At 43.1% G+C, this 19,725-nt stretch overlaps 1 protein-coding gene across 3 annotated transcripts in view; it reads right to left on the bottom strand.

Annotated features, from left to right (window-relative positions):
• The window catches only part of ITGA2 (integrin subunit alpha 2), a 58,751-nt gene that overhangs the window by 29,277 nt on the left and 9,749 nt on the right, over positions 1–19,725 (bottom strand). For 2 of the 3 annotated variants that reach the window (XM_083402653.1, XM_083402654.1), the window contains exons 2-5: positions 12,918–13,041; positions 7,747–7,856; positions 6,428–6,519; positions 15–129 (exon numbers count right to left, since the gene is read on the bottom strand). In XM_083402653.1, coding sequence (XP_083258779.1) covers positions 15–129; positions 6,428–6,519; positions 7,747–7,856; positions 12,918–13,041 — 441 coding nt within the window. The remainder of the gene's footprint in view (positions 1–14; positions 130–6,427; positions 6,520–7,746; positions 7,857–12,917; positions 13,042–19,725) is intronic. The other variant, XM_083402655.1, reaches the window with a different exon arrangement.

Here is a 19,725-nt window from a genome sequence, read left to right on the forward strand (position 1 = left end):
ACTTAAGTACTTACTTTGCACAGCAGGGGAGAAACTTCTCATGATCTGGAAACTTGGGCCAAACTCAGAGCAGATCCCTGTTGCATAGTACTGGCTCCCACACTGTTGTGCCCACAAAGGGCCGCAAGTCTTTAAAAAGAAGAGGAATAAGCCTTTAGAAGTACCTATTACAACAAAGCATTTAATCTCCCTCTTACAATGTAGGGCAGAAATATTGTGCTTGAAGGTGCATTGTGCAGTCTCTCTCTCAATACAAGGCTGGACCACCCATGAACAAGTGCTCCACATGTTAGGTAAAGGTAAAGGACCCCTGGGCGGTTAAGTCCAGTCAAAGGCGAATATGGGGTTGCGGCGCCCATCTCGCTTTCAGGCCAAGGAAGCCAGCGTTTGTTCACAGACAGCTTACTGGGTCATGTGGCCAGTAAACCGTTTCTGGTGCAATGGAACCAGAGTGCACGGAAACACCATTTACCTTCCCGCTGCAGCAGTACCTATTTATCTACTTGCACTGGTGTGCTTTTGAACTGCTAGGTTGGCAGGAGCTGGGATAGAGAAACAGGAGCTCACCCTGTCATGGGGATTCGAACCGCCGACCTTCTGATCAGGAAGCCCAAGAAGCTCAGTAGTTAAGATCACAGCGCCACCTGCGTCTCCACATGTACTCTTGACATGTATATTGGATAGTTTCTAATATTTAGCATACTCAGGAATCAAAAGTTTTGTGTCTCTTTTGCAAGAAATGCATAGCTTTTGTGCATTCTGCAATTCGAAGCAACAAACGATTCAAATGTGATCAAAGTGCAATATACTGGGGAATCTGCACCTGGTTTTGCAGTTCCTGTAAGGGCAAAATCTGAGCCCTAAGCCAGACCATAGGTTTGAATCAGTTAGTGGTTCCAGGTTCAGTGAAGCATTGGATCCCCACTGTTTGTTTATTTAAAATATGCTTCATCACTTTTTTCAGGCTTCAACATGCAAGAGCAGGGCAGTATACAGGAGCCTCAATTACCAAGCATACGGTATACTTTTAAGTAGCTGCTGTGTAAAACTCTGTTAATAAGAATCTCAGTTAAAGACAACACTGAAGAGGAAGGCCTAAATGCCTGTACAGATGTGCACAAGTCAATGGAAAGGGATTCCATAGCTCTGGGGCCACCACTAAGAAGGTCACACCAACAGCTTAGCCTAATGTAATGGTGGGCTTTTGAGAAGGACCCCCTGAAACAGATATTAGCATATAGGCAGGATTGTATGGCTGACAGAGGCCTTTAAGCTAGTATTTTCTGCACCTTGTCAATGATCATCTAGTGAATCATTTTGCATGATAAATGGCTCTGAACCATGCATGGCTTGCTGCACTAGCCCTTGCCTCTATGGCATGACACTACACATTTCTCAGTGCAACACTATAAAGATTGCATACTTCAAGACATTGATAAAGGAGATCCTTGCCAGTTAGCATACTGGCTGTGTTCACAAATCATGCTAGAGCTAAAATACTTTGGAAATCAATCCAAGCCTGTGTTGAAAACCATTTGGTTCATTCTTATCACAGCAGTTCCCGGGAGAGTAATTTCAGAATTTTTTTTTATCCCTGATAATCAGAACCCTTATCCTTTCAAACCTAAAATACAGTATATTAGTGGCAAATAACACAGCCCTTGGGTCTTGCTCACACATGTAAGGAATCTAAAATAGCTACAATCTCTGTAGGTACAATCTACATACCAAGTCTAATGTACTTGCAGAGAAGTAAAAAGCTATGCATCTCAAAGTAGGTATTAGGTTAAGCTGTACTGTTGTCTCACAACTTCAGCACCCTGTTCAACTCCTGTGAAAGGTGATGTCCCATTTTGATGATTTCTAGTAGACCCTGCAAGTGGGCATTATGTAAGTTTGCCCCACTTACCAGCACCAGCAGCCCTGACATTCCTTCAGCTGCTGGGCACGATTTTGTATCATACTCACAAGTCACAGAGTGAGGCCAGAAAGCATTGACCTCATTCAAATTGGGTCCAGATAGTATTGGCATGAAGCCAGATCAGAGTGAGGCCAACAGTTCCTGCCCTAATTCTGGCATCTTGTGGGCAAAGGGGGGAAATGCCCACCAGCGGTGCAGACTAGGATTGTTGCCACCACCAGAACCCCAAGCAGGCAGCAGAAAAAAACCAGCAAGGGTCCTTCTATTAAATCTTTCACGCCCACAAACCCCAAATCCATTTCAGATCAGTAAAGGTCACCTGAAATTGTTTGTCTCAGCCATAGATAGTCCCCCCTCCCCCCCGGCATTTCTTTCACATTAACTGGAACTGGCCAGAAGATGGCATCATTCTAGTGAGCTTATACTAGTAAGTTCTCCATTACTTCCAATTCACTGCATTCTTTTATGAGGACCAGCAATAAAGAAGTTCAGCCCTAACCTTTCAGATCATGCCATGCTTTGTAAAAGCCCAGGAACAGGTGCAGGTGTAGCCACATTCCGCCCCCCCCCCGAATCAAATCTACAATCAGGGGTGTAATTAATTATTAGGCGAAAGTATTCTGCAAGTCTGACATTCTTCTATAGCAATCCTGCAGCCTTCCCCGACTTGGTGCCCTCAATATATTTTGGACCACAGCTTCCATCATGCTGGCTAGGGCTGATAGAAGTTGTAGTTTAAAACAGATGAAGGGCAACGTGTTGGGGAAGGCTGCCCTGTTGGAGAATGGGTTACATTTACTCCTTTCTGTGCAGCAATACTTTCAGGAAAATGTCCTGCTTCTTTCCTTAGAAAGGAAGTTAATATATCTTTTTTCTTATTCACAGATCACTTAGGTTACACTTACAAAGGAGTGAACCCCACTGATTTCTGTTCTCATCCTGAAGCAAAGTTCTTAACTCAAGGTACTATTTCTGGATTAGTGGAGTCTGTAGCCTGAAGCGTCTGCAACCTGAAGCGTCTGTAACCCGAGGTACCACTGTATAGAGTTAGCAGTAGAGAGATCCCATGGAAAGTTTCCATTGCCTTCATGTCCAACTCTATCTTGTAATTGGACTTATAAAGCAAATGTGAATGCCTGTGGAAGTGGGTTTTGGTGCATCATGGTGGGCTGAGCATTGAAGAGCACTAGGACCATAATGGAAGGGAACAGATGCTGGAGGCAGAACGTGAGAAGAATCCTCAATAATCTGAGGGTATGTTGATTTACAGTGGTACCTCGGATTACAAACTCAATTTGTTCCGGAGGTCCGTTCGTAACTCGAAACCGTTCTTAACCCGAGGCGCGCTTCACTAATGGGGCCTCCCGCTGCCGCCGCGCGATTTCCATTCTCATCCTGGGGCAAAGTTTGTAACCCGAGATACTACTTCCAGGTTAGCGGAGTTTGTAACCTGAGGTGTTTGTAACCCGAAGTACCACTGTATAGGACTGCATTGCAACAGTGTAATCCTATGGTATTGTTCCCCAAAGTAAGTTCCACTAAGTTCCGTGGTGGTCACTCTCTTGTTAAGCATATTTAGGACCGTGTCCTTAAGCTCTTTTGTTGTTTTAACAGAGGGATGGGGAAGCTGCGTCCTTCCAGAACTTACTGGAACCCAACTCCCGTCCACCCCAGCCAGCATGGCCAATGGTCAAGGATGATGGGAGCTGTAGTCTAGCAACACTTGGAGGGCCGCAGGATCCCCAGGCCTCTTTTAAAATATCTGGAGCACAAGAAATAGCACAATAATGTTGTAGTTACCGTATTTTTTGCCCTATAGGACGCACCGTCCCATAAGGCACACCTAGTTTTTTGGGGGGGAATAAAGGGGAAAAAAATATTTCCCCCCAAGGCGCGGGGTTGGGGAAGCCCGAGCTTCACCCGACCCCAGCCCCCAAACAGGCAGCTCTCTGCAAGCCGTGGGAGCCCAGTGCTGGCTCCCGCTGCTTGCTGAGAGGTCCGCGAAGCCTGGATGCACTGAGCTCAGCACGCACAGGCTTCAGCATGCAGGCAACTCTCCGCAAGCAGTGGGAGCCCAGCGCTGGGCTCCCGCTGCTTGGGGAGAGGTGCGCGAAGCCTGCATTCGCCCCATAGGATGCACACACATTTCCCCTTCATTTTTGGAGGGGGGAAAGTGCGTCCTATAGGGCGAAAAATATGGTATTTATTGCATTGGCTGCGAGATGAAATAGAGGCAACCCTTCCATGAGTCATGGCGATGAAAGCTGCTTCAGATTCTGGACTGCAGTTCTATTAAAGTATTTCAGTTGCAATGTTATAGATCAAATAACTTGTTTTTTTAAAATAATGATAATTAAAAAGCAGAGGCAACAACAGTATGGAAAGGGTAGGCAGCATACTGTAATTACGTTTGTAGCTGAAATCCTATACTTGCTTACGTGGCAGGAAGTCCCATTGGATTTAATGGGCCTTCCTGCTGAATAAATGGGTATTGGATTGCAATGTAAAGGTCTGTTGGTTCAGATATGTGCACAGCAATGGTGTGTTGGAGTGCCTTGCCTTCCGGATGATTTCTGCTGAATAGGCACATGGAGGAGTTGGCACATAGCAGTGATAGGAATTTTGGAACCCAGAGCCTTCATAGTATGCCTCCTGCAAAACTTTTATTTAAATGGCTATTTTTTATCCACGCCACAGATAAAATTACAGCCTTGTCTTGATTTCCTATATCATCAGCACATTAGCCCTTTCCCATTGTGTATTCATGTTCGAAATTTTAAGTATTTGTACTGCAATATGCATAACTCTTTGGTACATCTGCTTAAAAAAAAAAAAATTCCCACAAATGTTAGAGCAGCTTTAGACTGGTCTCTATAGCATAAGAAACATTGTGCATAATGCAAACAAGTCATAAGGGACTTGTTTTTGTTGCATCTGCAGCATGCAAGCTCAACATACTGAATATGCTTCTCAAGACTATGCAAATAACATGCACTAAAAGGTTTCTCGGAATGTAATTTCAGACTTCATTATCAACAAGCACAGGGAATGCTTCTGAAAGTGATCACAACTTTGAATGTTTGTAAATTTTGTGTGTAAGCATTATATAGTGCAATATGCACAACAAAGAACGAATCCCGTTTTAAAGTATAGACTCTAGATGATAGAAAAAGAAGTTTCACTCAAATTCTTCCCTGCCAACAATAACTCCAAGTATTTAGCTGCAATTATTTTCTCTTATCTAAGGGCAATTGGCTTTGCAAGGCTTGATCCCAGTCAGAAAACCACCAGAAACAATAAACTGAAATTCCAAGAAGAAATTGAATTGAATTGAGTCCAGTAGCTCATTGGTAGCCAATGTGTTTTCAAGACTGGTGGCAAATGGTCCCATCAGGTTGTCCCAGTTACCAGCCTAAACAGCTGCATTCTTCATGATTATATCTGCCATCCAAATAAGCAGACAGCATCTGTTGAAATCTTAATTCCATGAAAGCTTTTCTCAACTGTGGGTAGGAAATGTTAGATAAGTACCTTGCAATTTGATGATCCTTCTGAAAAGCAGCGAAGCACTAAGAGGAGCAATTATTATTAATCACTTCCTCCACTACAAGATATATGGAATTTTAGACTAGGTCAATGATTATTATTTATTTCTTTATTTATTTCTTTATACTCCAAGGATCTCAAGGCAACTTACATGAATGCAATGAAACATACAAAAGTATGTAAAATAAAATACCAGCCGCTTGCAATGCTACAATATGAAAACAATGAGCTAATGAAACAACACCTACAGCAGCAGGAAAACAACAACAATCAAATTCCAGTCTTTGTCTGGAACTGACTAGTAGACAATAAAAAACATTAAATTAGAGGGAAATGTTATTTATTATTTATTTATTTTATTTATTGAATTTCTATACCGTCCTTCCTCCAAAGGAAACAATATAAAAACACAGAAATGTACAACATAGTAGCATACAAAAACAATACCCTCCCCTGCAGTTTAAAAGGCCATAATTAGGCAAAGGCCTGGGAGAAGAGGAATTTTTTTGCCTGGTGCCTGAAGGTATGTAGCGAGGGTTCCAGGCGAGCCTCCCTGGGGAGAGCATTTCGAAAGTGGGGAGCCACCGAAGAAAAGGCCCTTCTCATGTTGCCACCCTTTGGGCCTCTCACGGAGGAGGCACACAAAGAAGGGCTTCAGATGATGATTGCAGGCTCTGGGTCAGTTTACAAGCGGAGAGGCAGTCCTGAGCCATTTAAGGCTTTATAGGTAAAAACCAGCACTTTGAACTGAGCCCAGAAACTAATTAACAGCCAGAGTAGTCGGACCGGGATTGACATTTTATGTACGTATAAGCAAACCCATTTATCACTGCAATTTATAACTTAACTCATTTGGATGAACTGCACTGAAGAAGGGACCCAAGAAAAGCTAAAAAAGGTTATAGTTTCACCACTGACTGCCAAACAGGCTATATTTTATATTGCATCTGCAGCACTTACCAAAAATCCTCCGCTTATTGAGTTTCTTACTAGGGTTAATCCTAGATTCATATACTTCTTTATCTCAGTAGCATTTGGGACACTTGCAAAAGCTAAAAAGACACAATACAACAATACGCACAATCAAGAGAAATTCAAGCTACTATTTTCAATGTAAGCAGCCAGAACCCTGTATATCTCTTACCTATGTCCCATATAATCCCCTAAAACAATACGTGTGTTCTCTTAATAAGCATCATCTGTGAACTATTAGAAAAAGAAGAAGAAGATTTGATATCCCGCTTTATCACTACTCGAAGGAGTCTCAAAGCGGCTAACAATCTTTTTTCCCTTCCTCCCCCACAACAAACACTCTGAGGTGAGTGGGGCTGAGAGACTTCAGAGAAGTGTAACTAGCCCAAGGTCACCCAGCAACTGCATATGGAGGAGCAGGGAATCAAACCCGGTTCACCAGATTATGAGTCTACCACTCTTAACCACTGCACCACACTGGCTCTCAAAAATTGTTTGTGGCAAGTATCCTCCATTCATGAAGTTGCTTTCCCCCAGAAACTCAGCACAGGCAGCAGCTTAGGACCTTACTGTTCTGACTACCATTTGAGGTCGGGATAAATCATGTAAAAAGTTTTATTTTTAGTAACAGAATGTTACATATTTTATTTATTTAGTACAGTCATTAGATCCGGCAATTTATCCATCACAGGACTCAAGATAGCAAATATGAGGTTCCCAGGGAATCTCCCAACCAGACACCAACCAGACTCAATCCTGATTAGCTGCATCATGTGCCCTCAAACCATGCCCTGGTTTGCGTTAAACACATTGAGCTACTGAGCACAACACAAGCTCAAATAAATGTTCCTCACTTCTTATCTAGGGACTCTAATTCTATCACACAGTCCATGTGCATTTCTTCCCAACTTGTGGCAAATTGTCATAGATTTCTGCCATGTGCAGAAATTCGAGTTGGCACCCCAAGCAGTTGCGATGATGTGCTCAAAGTTTATTCCTGCACTCGGCAGCCAAAATATATGACCATACATGCTATGTACAGATCTTTCACAAAACAAAATGTAGGTTTTCAGTCTCTAAATAGAACTGAGCCTACATATATGTAGAGATGACTGTAGTGGCGTCCATGTTTAGCAATTATGGGTGGTGCATTGTGTTTTTATATGTTATAACCAACTTTGGGTGGATAAGAAATAATAATAAGAAGTACAATAATCAAGATGATAATGATGTACGCTGAGGTCCATGGGAAGAAAGGCAGGCTATACAATTTATTCTTTAATTTATTTGCTGAATTTAGAACTTACTCTGCAAGTTCATCTTTGAACATTGGGTTCCCGGTTGATTAACATCACACTTATACACATCGCCCATTCTGTTTCCTGGATATCCACTCCAGGGTGAACCAACAAGCAACCTGGAAAACAGACATATCTTTACAAACTGTATGGTCATTTCAGTTGTAAGACTCCACTTTGTAAACAGTAATTGAAACTATGAGCTCAAGGTTACTACAATAATTACCTTTATGATTATTTATTTGGTCTCTGTAAAACAAGGGTAGTCAACATGCTGCACACCAGATGCTGTTGGCCACAATTCCCAACAGCACAGCCAATGGTCAGGAATCATGGGAACTGTAGTCCATAACATCTGTCATGCAAACATACTGAGTACTCATCATATGGCAGAAATGTATTTATAATTTTGCGTTCCTTCTGGCCAATTCATTTTTTACATGGTTACATCTAGCCAATTTTACTACCTCGTTTTCATTTGTGTGAGTGACTTGCTTCAACTAGGGAGTAGGCATTATTGTTGGCATCCATCCACCTCAAGAGACAATGGAGTGCACCTCCATGGGTGAAATCAAACCGCTGTGTTAACAGCACCAGAGTGATCTCTCTGGGGCAGAAGCCTGGGCAGTGTTTATGGAGGTCCTGGGCTGCCTAGATGACAAGACCTGACTCTCAGCCTCACTGATATGGTCCAAAGGAAAGCAGAGCAATGCATTTGGCACCAGTTGGGCTGCAAGAGTTGCAGGAAGGAGGTGTACAAGGCATCATTCAACTGTCTTAGGGACTCTACTCCCAATTCCTGTAGCTCACTCCTTAGCCTTTTCTTCTCATGAAGATATCCCACAAGGCTGTGGAGGTTTAGGATCAGAGTTTTCCTTCTCCTAGATGTGCTACCTTTCCAGGTTGATGAGCCCCATCTGCCCCTTACTTCCCTCTATATAACATGCAGAAACTGCCTTCTTGACCATTGGACCCACTATTGATCTCATCCACTCAATGCACTAGAGCCTGTCTTCACATGCAGGGAAAGTCCCTAATTCACCAAGGGTTTGGGACCCTAGTGAGTAGGCATTAGTGACAATATAATTATTACTTGAGGCACACCTCCCTCTCTCCAAAGAAGGGTTAAATCTTTGCTATGCAAACAATGAAGTCAGTAGTAAGTAAAGGTTACTTACTATTCCAGTCGTGGAAACTTGGAAAATCTGTCACTGTGACTATTTCCAAGTTAACACCCAGAAAACTCCCCCCACCCACCCAAAAAAGTTCTCTCCCTACACCACATGGTCACTCAGAAGAGTGAGCTTTGAAAGGGTATTTTTATATAGCAGTACACCAAATCATGACCCTGTTGATTAAAATGATTTGCAGTTTGTGAAGCTTTTTTAAAATCCAGAACAGAAGAATATAAAATACCTTGAAAGTCAACTTGATTTTTAAAAACAACATGACAGAGAGAGAGAGACAGAGAAGATCTCAAAAGAATATGGAAACATCTATCTTAGTTTCCATATCTATACAGATAATTAAGTACAGTTAATCTCAGAAGCTAAATTTACTTATTTGTTTATTTCAGGGTGGGGAACCTATGGCCTTCAGATGTTGTTGGCTTTTCAATGCCCATCACTCACAGACAGAATAGCCAAGGGTCTGAGACGTAGGGAGATGCATTTCAGCAATGCCTGGAGGGTCACTGGTTCCCCATTCTCATATAATTTGGCTTGCTTGCTGTTTACTTTATACTCTGATTCTGCTGTTCTATGAACTTCCTGTCCTACCTTACACAATGCTATGACTAAATGTACAAGACTACTGTGGAATACTATTAGTCACCTTTCTAAGCATCATTCCACTAAATATTCTTTTAATGGGACTGGATTTTAGGAAGTCAACAAATAGCGGAGGAGAGAGGGCAAGCAAAATGCGAGGGAGATAGAGAAAGATACAGGAAATTGAATGCAGAATTCCAAAAAATAGCAAGGAGAGACAAGAAGGCCTTCTTAAATGAGCAATGCAAAGAAATAGAGGAAAACAACAGAATGGGAAGAACCAGAGATCTGTTCAAGAAAATTGGAGATATGAAAGGAACATTTCGTTCAAAGATTACCATAATAAAGGACAAAAGTGGTAAGGACCTAACAGAAGCAGAAGACATCAAGAAGAGGTGGCAAGAATACACAGAGGAACTATACCAGAAAGATATGGATGTCTCGTACACCCCAGGTAGTGTGGTTGCTGACCTTGAGCCAGACATCCTGGAGAGTGAACTCAAATGGGCCTTAGAAAGCATTGCAAATAACAAGGCCAGTGGAAGTGATGGTATTCCAGCTGAACTATTTAAAATTTTAAAAGATGATGCTGTTAAGGTGCTACACTCAATATGCCAGCAAGTTTGGAAAACTCAGCAGTGGCCAGAAGATTGGAGAAGGTCAGTCTACATCCCAATCCCAAAGAAGGGCAGTGCTAAAGAATGCTCCAACTACCGCACAATTGCACTCATTTCACACGCTAGCAAGGTTATGCTTAAAATTCTTCAAGGAAGGCTCAAGCAGTATGTGGACCGAGAACTCCCAGAAGTGCAAGCTGGATTTAGAAGAGGCAGGGGAACCAGAGACCAAATTGCAAACATGCGCTGGATTATGGAGAAAGCTAGAGAGTTCCAGAAAGACATCTACTTCTGCTTCATTGACTATGCAAAAGCCTTTGACTGTGTCGATCACAGCAAACTATGGCAAGTTCTTAAAGAAATGGGAGTGCCTGATCACCTCATTTGTCTCCTGAGAAATCTCTATGTGGGACAAGAAGCTACAGTTAGAACTGGATATGGAACAACTGATTGGTTCAAAATTGGGAAAGGAGTACGACAAGGCTGTATTCTGTCTCCCTGCTTATTTAACTTATATGCAGAATTCATCATGCGAAAGGCTGGGCTGGATGAATCCCTACCCGGAATTAAGATTGCTGGAAGAAATATCAACAACCTCAGATATGCAGATGACCCAACCTTGATGGCAGAAAGTGAGGAGGAGTTAAAAAACCTTTTATTGAGGATGAAAGAGGAGAGCACAAAATATGGTCTGAAGCTCAACATCAAAAAAACGAAGATCATGGCCACTGGTCCCATCACCTCCTGGCAAATAGAAGGGGAGGAAATGGAGGCAGTGAGAGATTTTACTTTCTTGGGCTCCATGATAACTGCAGATGGTGACAGCAGCCACGAAATTAAGAGACGCCTGCTTCTTGGGAGGAAAGCAATGGCAAACCTAGATAGCATTTTAAAAAGTAGAGACATCACCTTGCCAACAAAGGTCCGTATAGTAAAAGCTATGGTTTTCCCAGTAGTGATGTATGGAAGTGAGAGCTGGACCATAAAGAAGGCTGATCGCCGAAGAATTGACGCTTTTGAATTATGGTGCTGGAGGAGACTCTTGAGACTCCCATGGACTACAAGAAGATCAAACGCATCCATTCTTAAGGAAATCAGCCCTGAGTGCTCACTGGAAGGACAGATCGTGAAGCTGAGGCTCCAATACTTTGGCCACCTCATGAGAAGAGAAGACTCACTGGAAAAGACCCTGATGTTGGGAAAGATGGAGGGCACAAGGAGAAGGGGACGACAGAGGATGAGATGGTTAGACAGTGTTCTCGAAGCTACAAACATGAATCTGACCAAGCTGCGGGTGGCAGTGGAGGACAGAAGTGCCTGGCATGCTCTGGTCCATGGGGTCACGAAGAGTCGGACACGACTGAACGACTAAACAACAACAATCTCAGAAGCTAAATTTACTTATTTGTTTATTTCAGGGTGGGGAACCTATGGCCTTCAGATGTTGTTGGCTTTTCAATGCCCATCACTCACAGACAGAATAGCCAAGGGTCTGAGACGTAGGGAGATGCATTTCAGCAATGCCTGGAGGGTCACTGGTTCCCCATTCTCATATAATTTGGCTTGCTTGCTGTTTACTTTATACTCTGATTCTGCTGTTCTATGAACTTCCTGTCCTACCTTACACAATGCTATGACTAAATGTACAAGACTACTGTGGAGTACTATTAGTCACCTTTCTAAGCATCATTCCACTAAATATTCTTTTAATGGGACTGGATTTTAGGAAGTCAACAACTAAACAGACGCAACTGCAAACATACAGCAGACCGTGGGAGGGAGAAGATGAAAGTACAATGAGTTACTTGTAGGAGCCAAATTGTGACGTAGCTCCGAATCAGAAAAGGGTGCAGCACAAAGTCAACTTTAAATCCTTTGCAAACACAAAGTTGAATTTGAATCCTTTGCAATCTGCAGTTGTTGGCACTCCTTTCTCTTTTCCTTGCATTGTTTAAAAGAAGAAAGTTGACAAAGAAATTAATCAACAAGCCAAGGTGATGCAATTTAGAAGCACCAGTTAATTTCTACTGCCAGGGTGGCCCAATCAGGAAACACTCACTGAACAAGCAAAAAACCAACACCTAAAAAGTTTAGCATAGACTTTTAAATTCAACAGTTCTAGTTCTGAAAACCCCCATTTTCAATATGTTGTTCTTATGTGGTAAAATATTAGCACGAAAAGGTCAGATTAGCATTACTAGGGGTTGCATCCAATGGTAGTTTGCCTTAGCACAAGGGTGGGAAACATTATTTTACAGCCCAAGGGACTGTCCCTCATGGAGAATGCTCCAGGGCCTGCAAGCCAGTCCTGGCATGGCCAGAGGCAAAAGCAGATGGAGCATTACATGCCTTTGTCCAGCATGTCTTATTTCCACCATGCAGAAACAGAATTTCTACGCCTATGCCCACACACTTCCCTCTATTCAGGCAAGCAAGAGGCATCAGCATAGTTCAAGGACACATTCCAGGAAGGCAAGATGAGCTAGCAAGATGTGTGACCTGGGGAGAGCCCTATGGGTCAGAGAGAAAAGCCATACTTAACCCCTGGGCCTGAGCTCAACTGCTCACTGGGGCAGGTATCTTTCAGGTATCCTGAAAGATTACATCCTCCCCTACATAACCAACCGATTTGCAGAAGTTCCCAAGTTTGATCCCCAGACACCCATCAGAAATTGTCAGTGTAGTCAACTAGATGGGCTGCTGGGTCTGACTCTGTATAAGGCACCTTCCTGTGTTCCTAATATAGTTGCCCTTTGCTTTTCTCCCTGCACTATGAAGAACAGGAAATGCTTACCATTTGCCTTCTGGGTTTAAAAGCTGTTGGACTGTATATCCGAATTGTTCACTCGAGGGGCCAGAAAATACTCTTGCTCCTTGGAGCCCAACGTTGTATGCTTCACAGCGGTTTTCAAAGATGCCTATTGAGAGGAAGAGTAATTTATATGACCATAATAGAACAATTAAGATAATAAGCCAACGTACTCCTGGTTGTGCATGCCGGTTCTGCTTAGCATGTGAGTATACAGGGCTTTTCCCCCCACCGGAACTCAGTTCTGGCACCCCTCAGGTGAGTGCCATTGCCATTACAAGAGAACAAGGCCTCAGTCATGGTGAGTTCTGGCACCTCTTTTTCCTAGAAAAACAGCACTGCGGGTATATATCTCATTTCCACAACTGCACTGGGAAAGGCACCAGCATAAGAACACAGGAAGCACCTTGTTGGATCAGACCAAAGGCTTATCTAGTGCAACATTCTGTTCATATCGGATGGCCAACCAGATGCTCATGGGGAACCCACAGGCACATTAGTGTATTCCCACAAATGGTATTGGGGCTGAATAAAGCAGCTGGAGCAGATTTTTTTATTGTTTTTAAAAATAAAAACCCTAGCCCTGAAAATAATAATAATAATAATAATAATAATAATAATAATAATAATAAATTTTATTTATACCCCACCCTCCCCAGCCAAGACCAGGCTCAGGGCAGCTAACACCAGGTATAAAAACAATTGATTGAAATACAACTTAAACAACAAGAGTAAAATACAACATTAAAATGCAGCCTCATTTCAGTAGAAACTCAAATCAAAAACTTTTGGGGGGATGGAAATGTCAAGTCTTCACCAAGGCTAATTATCCAGACTGGTCCTAAGTGGGCCAGAAAAAAGCCAGGGAAGTCCCCAAGTAGGAGTTCCATCACAGAAGGAGAAAGGAAAAAGGATAGAGGGGAAGGGGATCAAGTTGATTCCAAGCCAAAGGCCAGGCGGAACAACTCTGTCTTACAGGCCCTGCGGAAAGAAATCAGATCCTGCAGGGCCCTGGTATCATGAGACAGAGCGTTCCACCAGGCCGGAGTCAATGTTGAAAAGGCCCTAACTCTGGTTGAGGCTAATCTGACTTCCTTAGGGCCCGGGACCTCTAGGGTGTTGCTTTTTATGGACCTTAAGGTCCTCCATGGGGCATACCAGGAGAGGCGGTCCCATAGGTACCATAAAATGAAGCTTATGGAAAGTGTATGAGTGCAGCAGGGACACAGGGAGCTGTGATGCACTGGATTAGGATAGCCTGTCCAGTGGTGGTTATTCAGGGGACTCATGCCAGTGTACTGGAACAAGCAGAGATCACCAGTGTCGAAGGAATGAAAATACAGTATGATTTGTTTCATCCATATGAATCATTCTGGCCTACCTAGGATATAATCATAAGTCATTCTCATTATTTCAGTTTGATATACTTCTGAATAAATAGCCTCTGTACTCCTGAAAACAACCTCTGTAAGTGGGTGGACATGGTCAAAGACACTGGCTTCAATTCCTCATGTGAAAAACGGAAGTGACATCACTCTGCCTCAAGGGATGGTTTTGCATACATAGGATCTTAAAATGCTAGAGCTCAATGCTGACTCTGTAAGTGAAGGATGGGTATATAGCATCCTTGAAATACAATTGTCCAGCCACTGCTTAAGTATCTCCAACAAAGATGAGCTTGCCTCCCAAGGCAGTCAAACTCCTCTTCCTGTTAGGAAGTCTGTCCTAATGTTTATCTGAAAGTGGCTTCCTTTCCATTTCCTCCCACTGGTTCTAGTCCTGACCTCTGGAGAAACATAGAAGAAGTCTGTTCCGCCTTCTCTGTGCCCTCCAGATATATGAAGACATTACAGTAACTTCCTTTTCTCATGTGATCAAGCTGAATAGAGTTAACTCCATCCCCCTTGCATGGTCCTGCCTCCACATTTTACACCAGCATAAAGTCATCCAATCACAGCCCATTTGGCTGAGTCCCTGCTCTCCAGGGACAAGGGTGTTGCATCTGTGTAGCTCCAGCTGAGTCAAGATGTTGGGCTTATGCTGGCATAGCTCAGCTGCACTGGGGATTGGATGGCTTAAGACTGACCAGCTCCTAACTTCCTTATCCCGATAGATCTTGGGTTTGTATTGTCCTGTCAATACAGCATTTTCAACTGTTCCTCAGACCCTATGGGGACTAGAATGGACCACTCAGCATCCTAGTTGCCTCCTCTGGGCAAGCTCCAGTTTGTCAATGTCCTTCTTAAAATGTGGTGCCCATAACTAGAAATATGTAAAAGGTATTAACAAGGTATTACATAAATGAGATACAGCAAGCAACAAAGCAAGATAAGGGGTGTCTTCAACAGTATGCAGAATTAGGACTCAGTTAAAGGTAAAGGTAAAGGGACCCCTGACCATTAGGTTCAGTCGTGACCGACTCTAGGGTTGCGGTGCTCATCTCACTTTATTGGCCGAGGGAGCTTCCAGGTCATGTGGTACAGCTTGACTAAGGGTCATGTGGTACAGCTTCTGGGTCATGTGACTAGGCTGCTTCTGGCGAACCAGAGCAGTGCACAGAAACACCGTTTACCTTCCTGCCGGAGCGGTACCTAGTTATCTACTTGCACTGCATGCTTTCGAACTGCTAGGTTGGCAGGAGCAAGGACAGAGCGACGGGAGCTCACTCCGTTGCGGGGATTCGAACCGCCGACCTTCTGATCGGCAAGTTCTAGGCTCTGTGGTTTAACCCACAGCACCAATATACAAATGTGACACTAGATGCCAACAATCAGCTATGCCAAATTCAACATATTTTTCAAAATGTTTTTTTAAAGCATTTTCAGAGTGTTCTTTTAATATATGTGTAGATCCCACCTTAGTTATAACAGCAGAATGCACTTTGCACACAGTATGCTTTTTAAGGATCAGAATGAAAACACTCCAGGCTAACAATAAATGGTACACCCTCCAGGCTATCATTTTCTCTGCTAAAGGAAGTCTCTGAGACTATTTAACAGGGTTATCGTCCACTAGCTTTTACTCAGAGTAATCCCACTGAAATCAATGGGTCTAAAGTTGGACATGGCCAGCAATCCTAATGGATCTACTTTGAGTAACAGTCAGTTGAGTTCAGCCCATAATTATGAGGCTGTAGTCAACTAAGTCCTACTCAAAGTAGACCCATTGAAATTACAGAACATCTTAGCCATATTCATTAAATTCAATGGGCCTACTTTGAGTGGGACTAGCATTGAATGCCATCTGTTCTATGGAACTCATGATATAGGGTGGGATTCACCAAACAAAGCCACAGGGGCTTGTGCTCATTCATTGGGTCTTTCTCCCAGAATTCTCTTGGGGGGGGGGGATCAGAACTCCCAGAACAGCTTGCAGGGGGAAGGGGAAAGGGAAGAGAGCCAATTCCTTCCAGCAAGCTGCAGTGCTTGTGCAGACAGACCTTTCTTCACAGAGTGACGTTGAACTCAGCCCACGGGAAGCAAATTCAACAAAGCTGGAGCATGTAAACGTTTATTGCCCACAGGAAGTAATACAGTAATAACACTAAGCATATCTATATATGGGCTCGTACAAAATTACTACGGAGTGAAATAATTTGTCATCTAAAGATAAACCACCAAAAAAACACACAACCCCACTTCCTGTCTCATTAACTGCTGGACTGGAATTGTGTAGGAGGACAGCAAGAGACATAATAATGCAGTCATTTTCCAAACAGTCCTCCTTGAAATAGTCACAACCACTTACAAATCTTTTACTGACGTTTCAGATACTGTACAAGGGGTTGGTCAATGAGCAGCTCTTGGAAAATAACCACTGGGCTCCTGTGGGGAATTGTACAGCTCAGACTGAAAGCCCTGAAGGCCAGGCACTGTTTTCCTTACTCAATATAACACAAGGGCAGCTGATCAGAGAAGAATTGTTTGTTTCTTTTAAGAGTGGTGACCCTTATTAAGATGCATAGTATACGCACATGGCACCCACAGTTTATATGTTGATTGGTTCAAGCTGCGCCCAGTGGCCAAGGAAGACCTCATGAAAATTAAATGAAAACAGGAAGATCTGATGAAGCAACTAGTGTTTCCAAGAACGAAACACTCAGATTTGTTGTGGGAATTGGGGACTTTTTAAAATGAGGACACAAACTGCTTAGATATAAGAGCTTCCTGGACAACACAACGGTGTTTGGCATTCCCAGGCAAGTCAACGCTATGCTGTGTTGACAGTCTGGACTGAAGATGTAAACTGTTTTTTAAAGTCATAGAATCATAGAATCATAGAGTTGGAAGAGACCACAAAGGTCATCGAGTCCAACCCCCTGCCAAGCAGGAAACACCATCAGAGCACTCCTGACATATGGTTGTCAAGCCTCTGCTTAAAGACCTCCAAAGAAGGAGACTCCACCACACTCCTTGGCAGCAAATTCCACTGTCGAACAGCTCTTACTGTCAGGAAGTTCTTCCTAATGTTTAGGTGGAATCTTCTTTCTTGTAGTTTGGATCCATTGCTCCGTGTCCACTTCTCTGGAGCAGCAGAAAACAACCTTTCTCCCTCCTCTATGTGACATCCTTTTATATATTTGAACATGGCTATCATATCACCCCTTAACCTCCTCTTCTCCAGGGTTGGTAGTACTCTATGAAGCTCCAATGTTTGCCTGCTATCACCAACAAATGGTATACTTTCAGCTGATTTTTAAGATGTATTCTTGTTTGTAAGTGAGGCTTTGGGACTACAGCTTAGCATATTTTTTATAAAATTATAGAACTGTTTCCCATCAGCACACAGTTAAAAATATATTCATGTCCTTTATAGTTATCAATTAGTAATGCCTCCCCCCCCCCTTTCAAGCCCACTATGTTTCCAGCATTCAATGAGCATGGACCCTTGCTTAGCAAACGCTGAATTTAAAAGCTGAATTTATAGCTGTCTTTAGCTACAACCAGCTAAGGTCAAGTTCATACGTGCATCTGACTACAACAGCTATGTCTTTTATGTGCGAAGCATCCATTAGAGATCACAGAAAGAACATTCATATCCCCCATCACTTTAAACACTTGAAAAGTTCACACGTCTAACAGTCACCATCTCAATTATCTATTTGGTGCCTATTTAGGGCCTTCTATTTCCAACAAGACTTTAGAATGAAGATTTTAATGCCAGTCTGTGTCTGTGCGAGACCTGAAATTGTTTTTACTGTGATTGTTATTATGGTTAAATTGCTTTGGGATGTTTTACTGGAAGCAATTCATAAATGAAACTAAGCAAGTAAACAGCTTTCCTGAGCCACCTGCCACCTTGTTAACGACTCCACCATGATTTCCTGACTTAACCCTGTTCCATCCCCACCACTTGTCAGCCCCTGACTTTTTCTACCTTCCTTACCTCCATAAATCGTAATAATAATATAATAATATCAAATTATTATTTATACCCCACACATCTGGCTGAGTTTCCCCAGCCACTCTAGGCGGCTCCCAATCGAGTATTAAAAACAATACAGCATTAAATATTAAAAACTTGCCTAAACAGGGCTGCCTTCAGATGTCTTTTAAAAATAGGATAATTGCTTATTTCCTTGACATCTGGGAGGGTGTTCCACAGGGTGGGCGCCACTACTGAGAAGGCCCTCTGTCTGGTTCCCTGTAACCTCACTTCTCGCAATGAGAGAACTGCCAGAAGGCCCTTGGCGCTAGATCTCAGTGTCTGGGCTGAATGATAGGAGTGGAGACGCTCCTTCAGGTATACAGGACTGAGGCCGTTTAGGGCTTTAAAGGTCAGCACCAATGCTTTGAATTGTGCTTGGAAATGTACTGGGAGCCAATGCAAATCTCTGAGGACCAGAGTTATATGGTCCTGGCATCCACTCCCAGTCACCAGACTAGCTGCTGCATTCTGGATTAATTGCAGTTTCCGGGTCATCTTCAAAGGTAGCCCCACGTAGAACACATTGCAGTAGTCCAAGCAGGAGATAACTAGAGCATGCACCACTCTGGCGAGACAGTCTTCGGGCAGGTAGGGTCTCTGCCTGTGTACCAGATGGAGCTGGTAGACAGCTGTCCTGGACACAGAATTAACCTGCGTCTCCATGGATAGTTGTGAGTCCAAAATGACTCCCAGGCTGTGCACCTGGTCCTTCAGGGACACAGTTACCCCATTCAGGACCAGGGAGTCACCCACCCACACCCACCCGCCCCCTGTCCCCCCTAAACAGTACTTCTGTCTTGTCAGGAGTCAACCGCAATATGTTAGCCGTATCATTCCTGTATACTGTATAGCATATTGCTGCAAGTGCACAAACAAATAAGAAGCCGTTGTCATCAGAGCAGTCACCAGTGCACACAGACCCATTCTAAATTCATTGACGTTTGTGACAACAATACAGGCTAGAATCAACTATCTGTGCTTAAATTATGTGAAAGGACCTAGATCCTTTTCAGATGAGAGATTTCCCACCTCGTGCCACAAAGAACTGGATCAGACCCAACACTGGAAGGTTGGTATCCAACGCTACTTGACCCAATATCGCCTACAAGAGCTCCAGGTGTCCCTGAACATGGGGAAGAGGCATTTAATGGACTACCTTTATATGACAGAAGCAGAAATAGATTTTATTATTATTATTACTTCTTCTTCTAAGTGTTCACCATGGTTTCCACTTATTAAAACGATGCACTTTCAAGCCAGATATTTGATAAATCTTCCCTCTGTCTCATTAAGAGTCACCTTCACAGAACTACGCTTTCAATCTATGCCCTCCATGGTTCTAGATGGGTGATGCAACGGAATACCT

This window comes from Podarcis tiliguerta (genome assembly GCF_965153285.1).
Source record: "Podarcis tiliguerta genome assembly, chromosome: 11".
NCBI classification, from domain to species: domain Eukaryota; kingdom Metazoa; phylum Chordata; class Lepidosauria; order Squamata; family Lacertidae; genus Podarcis; species Podarcis tiliguerta.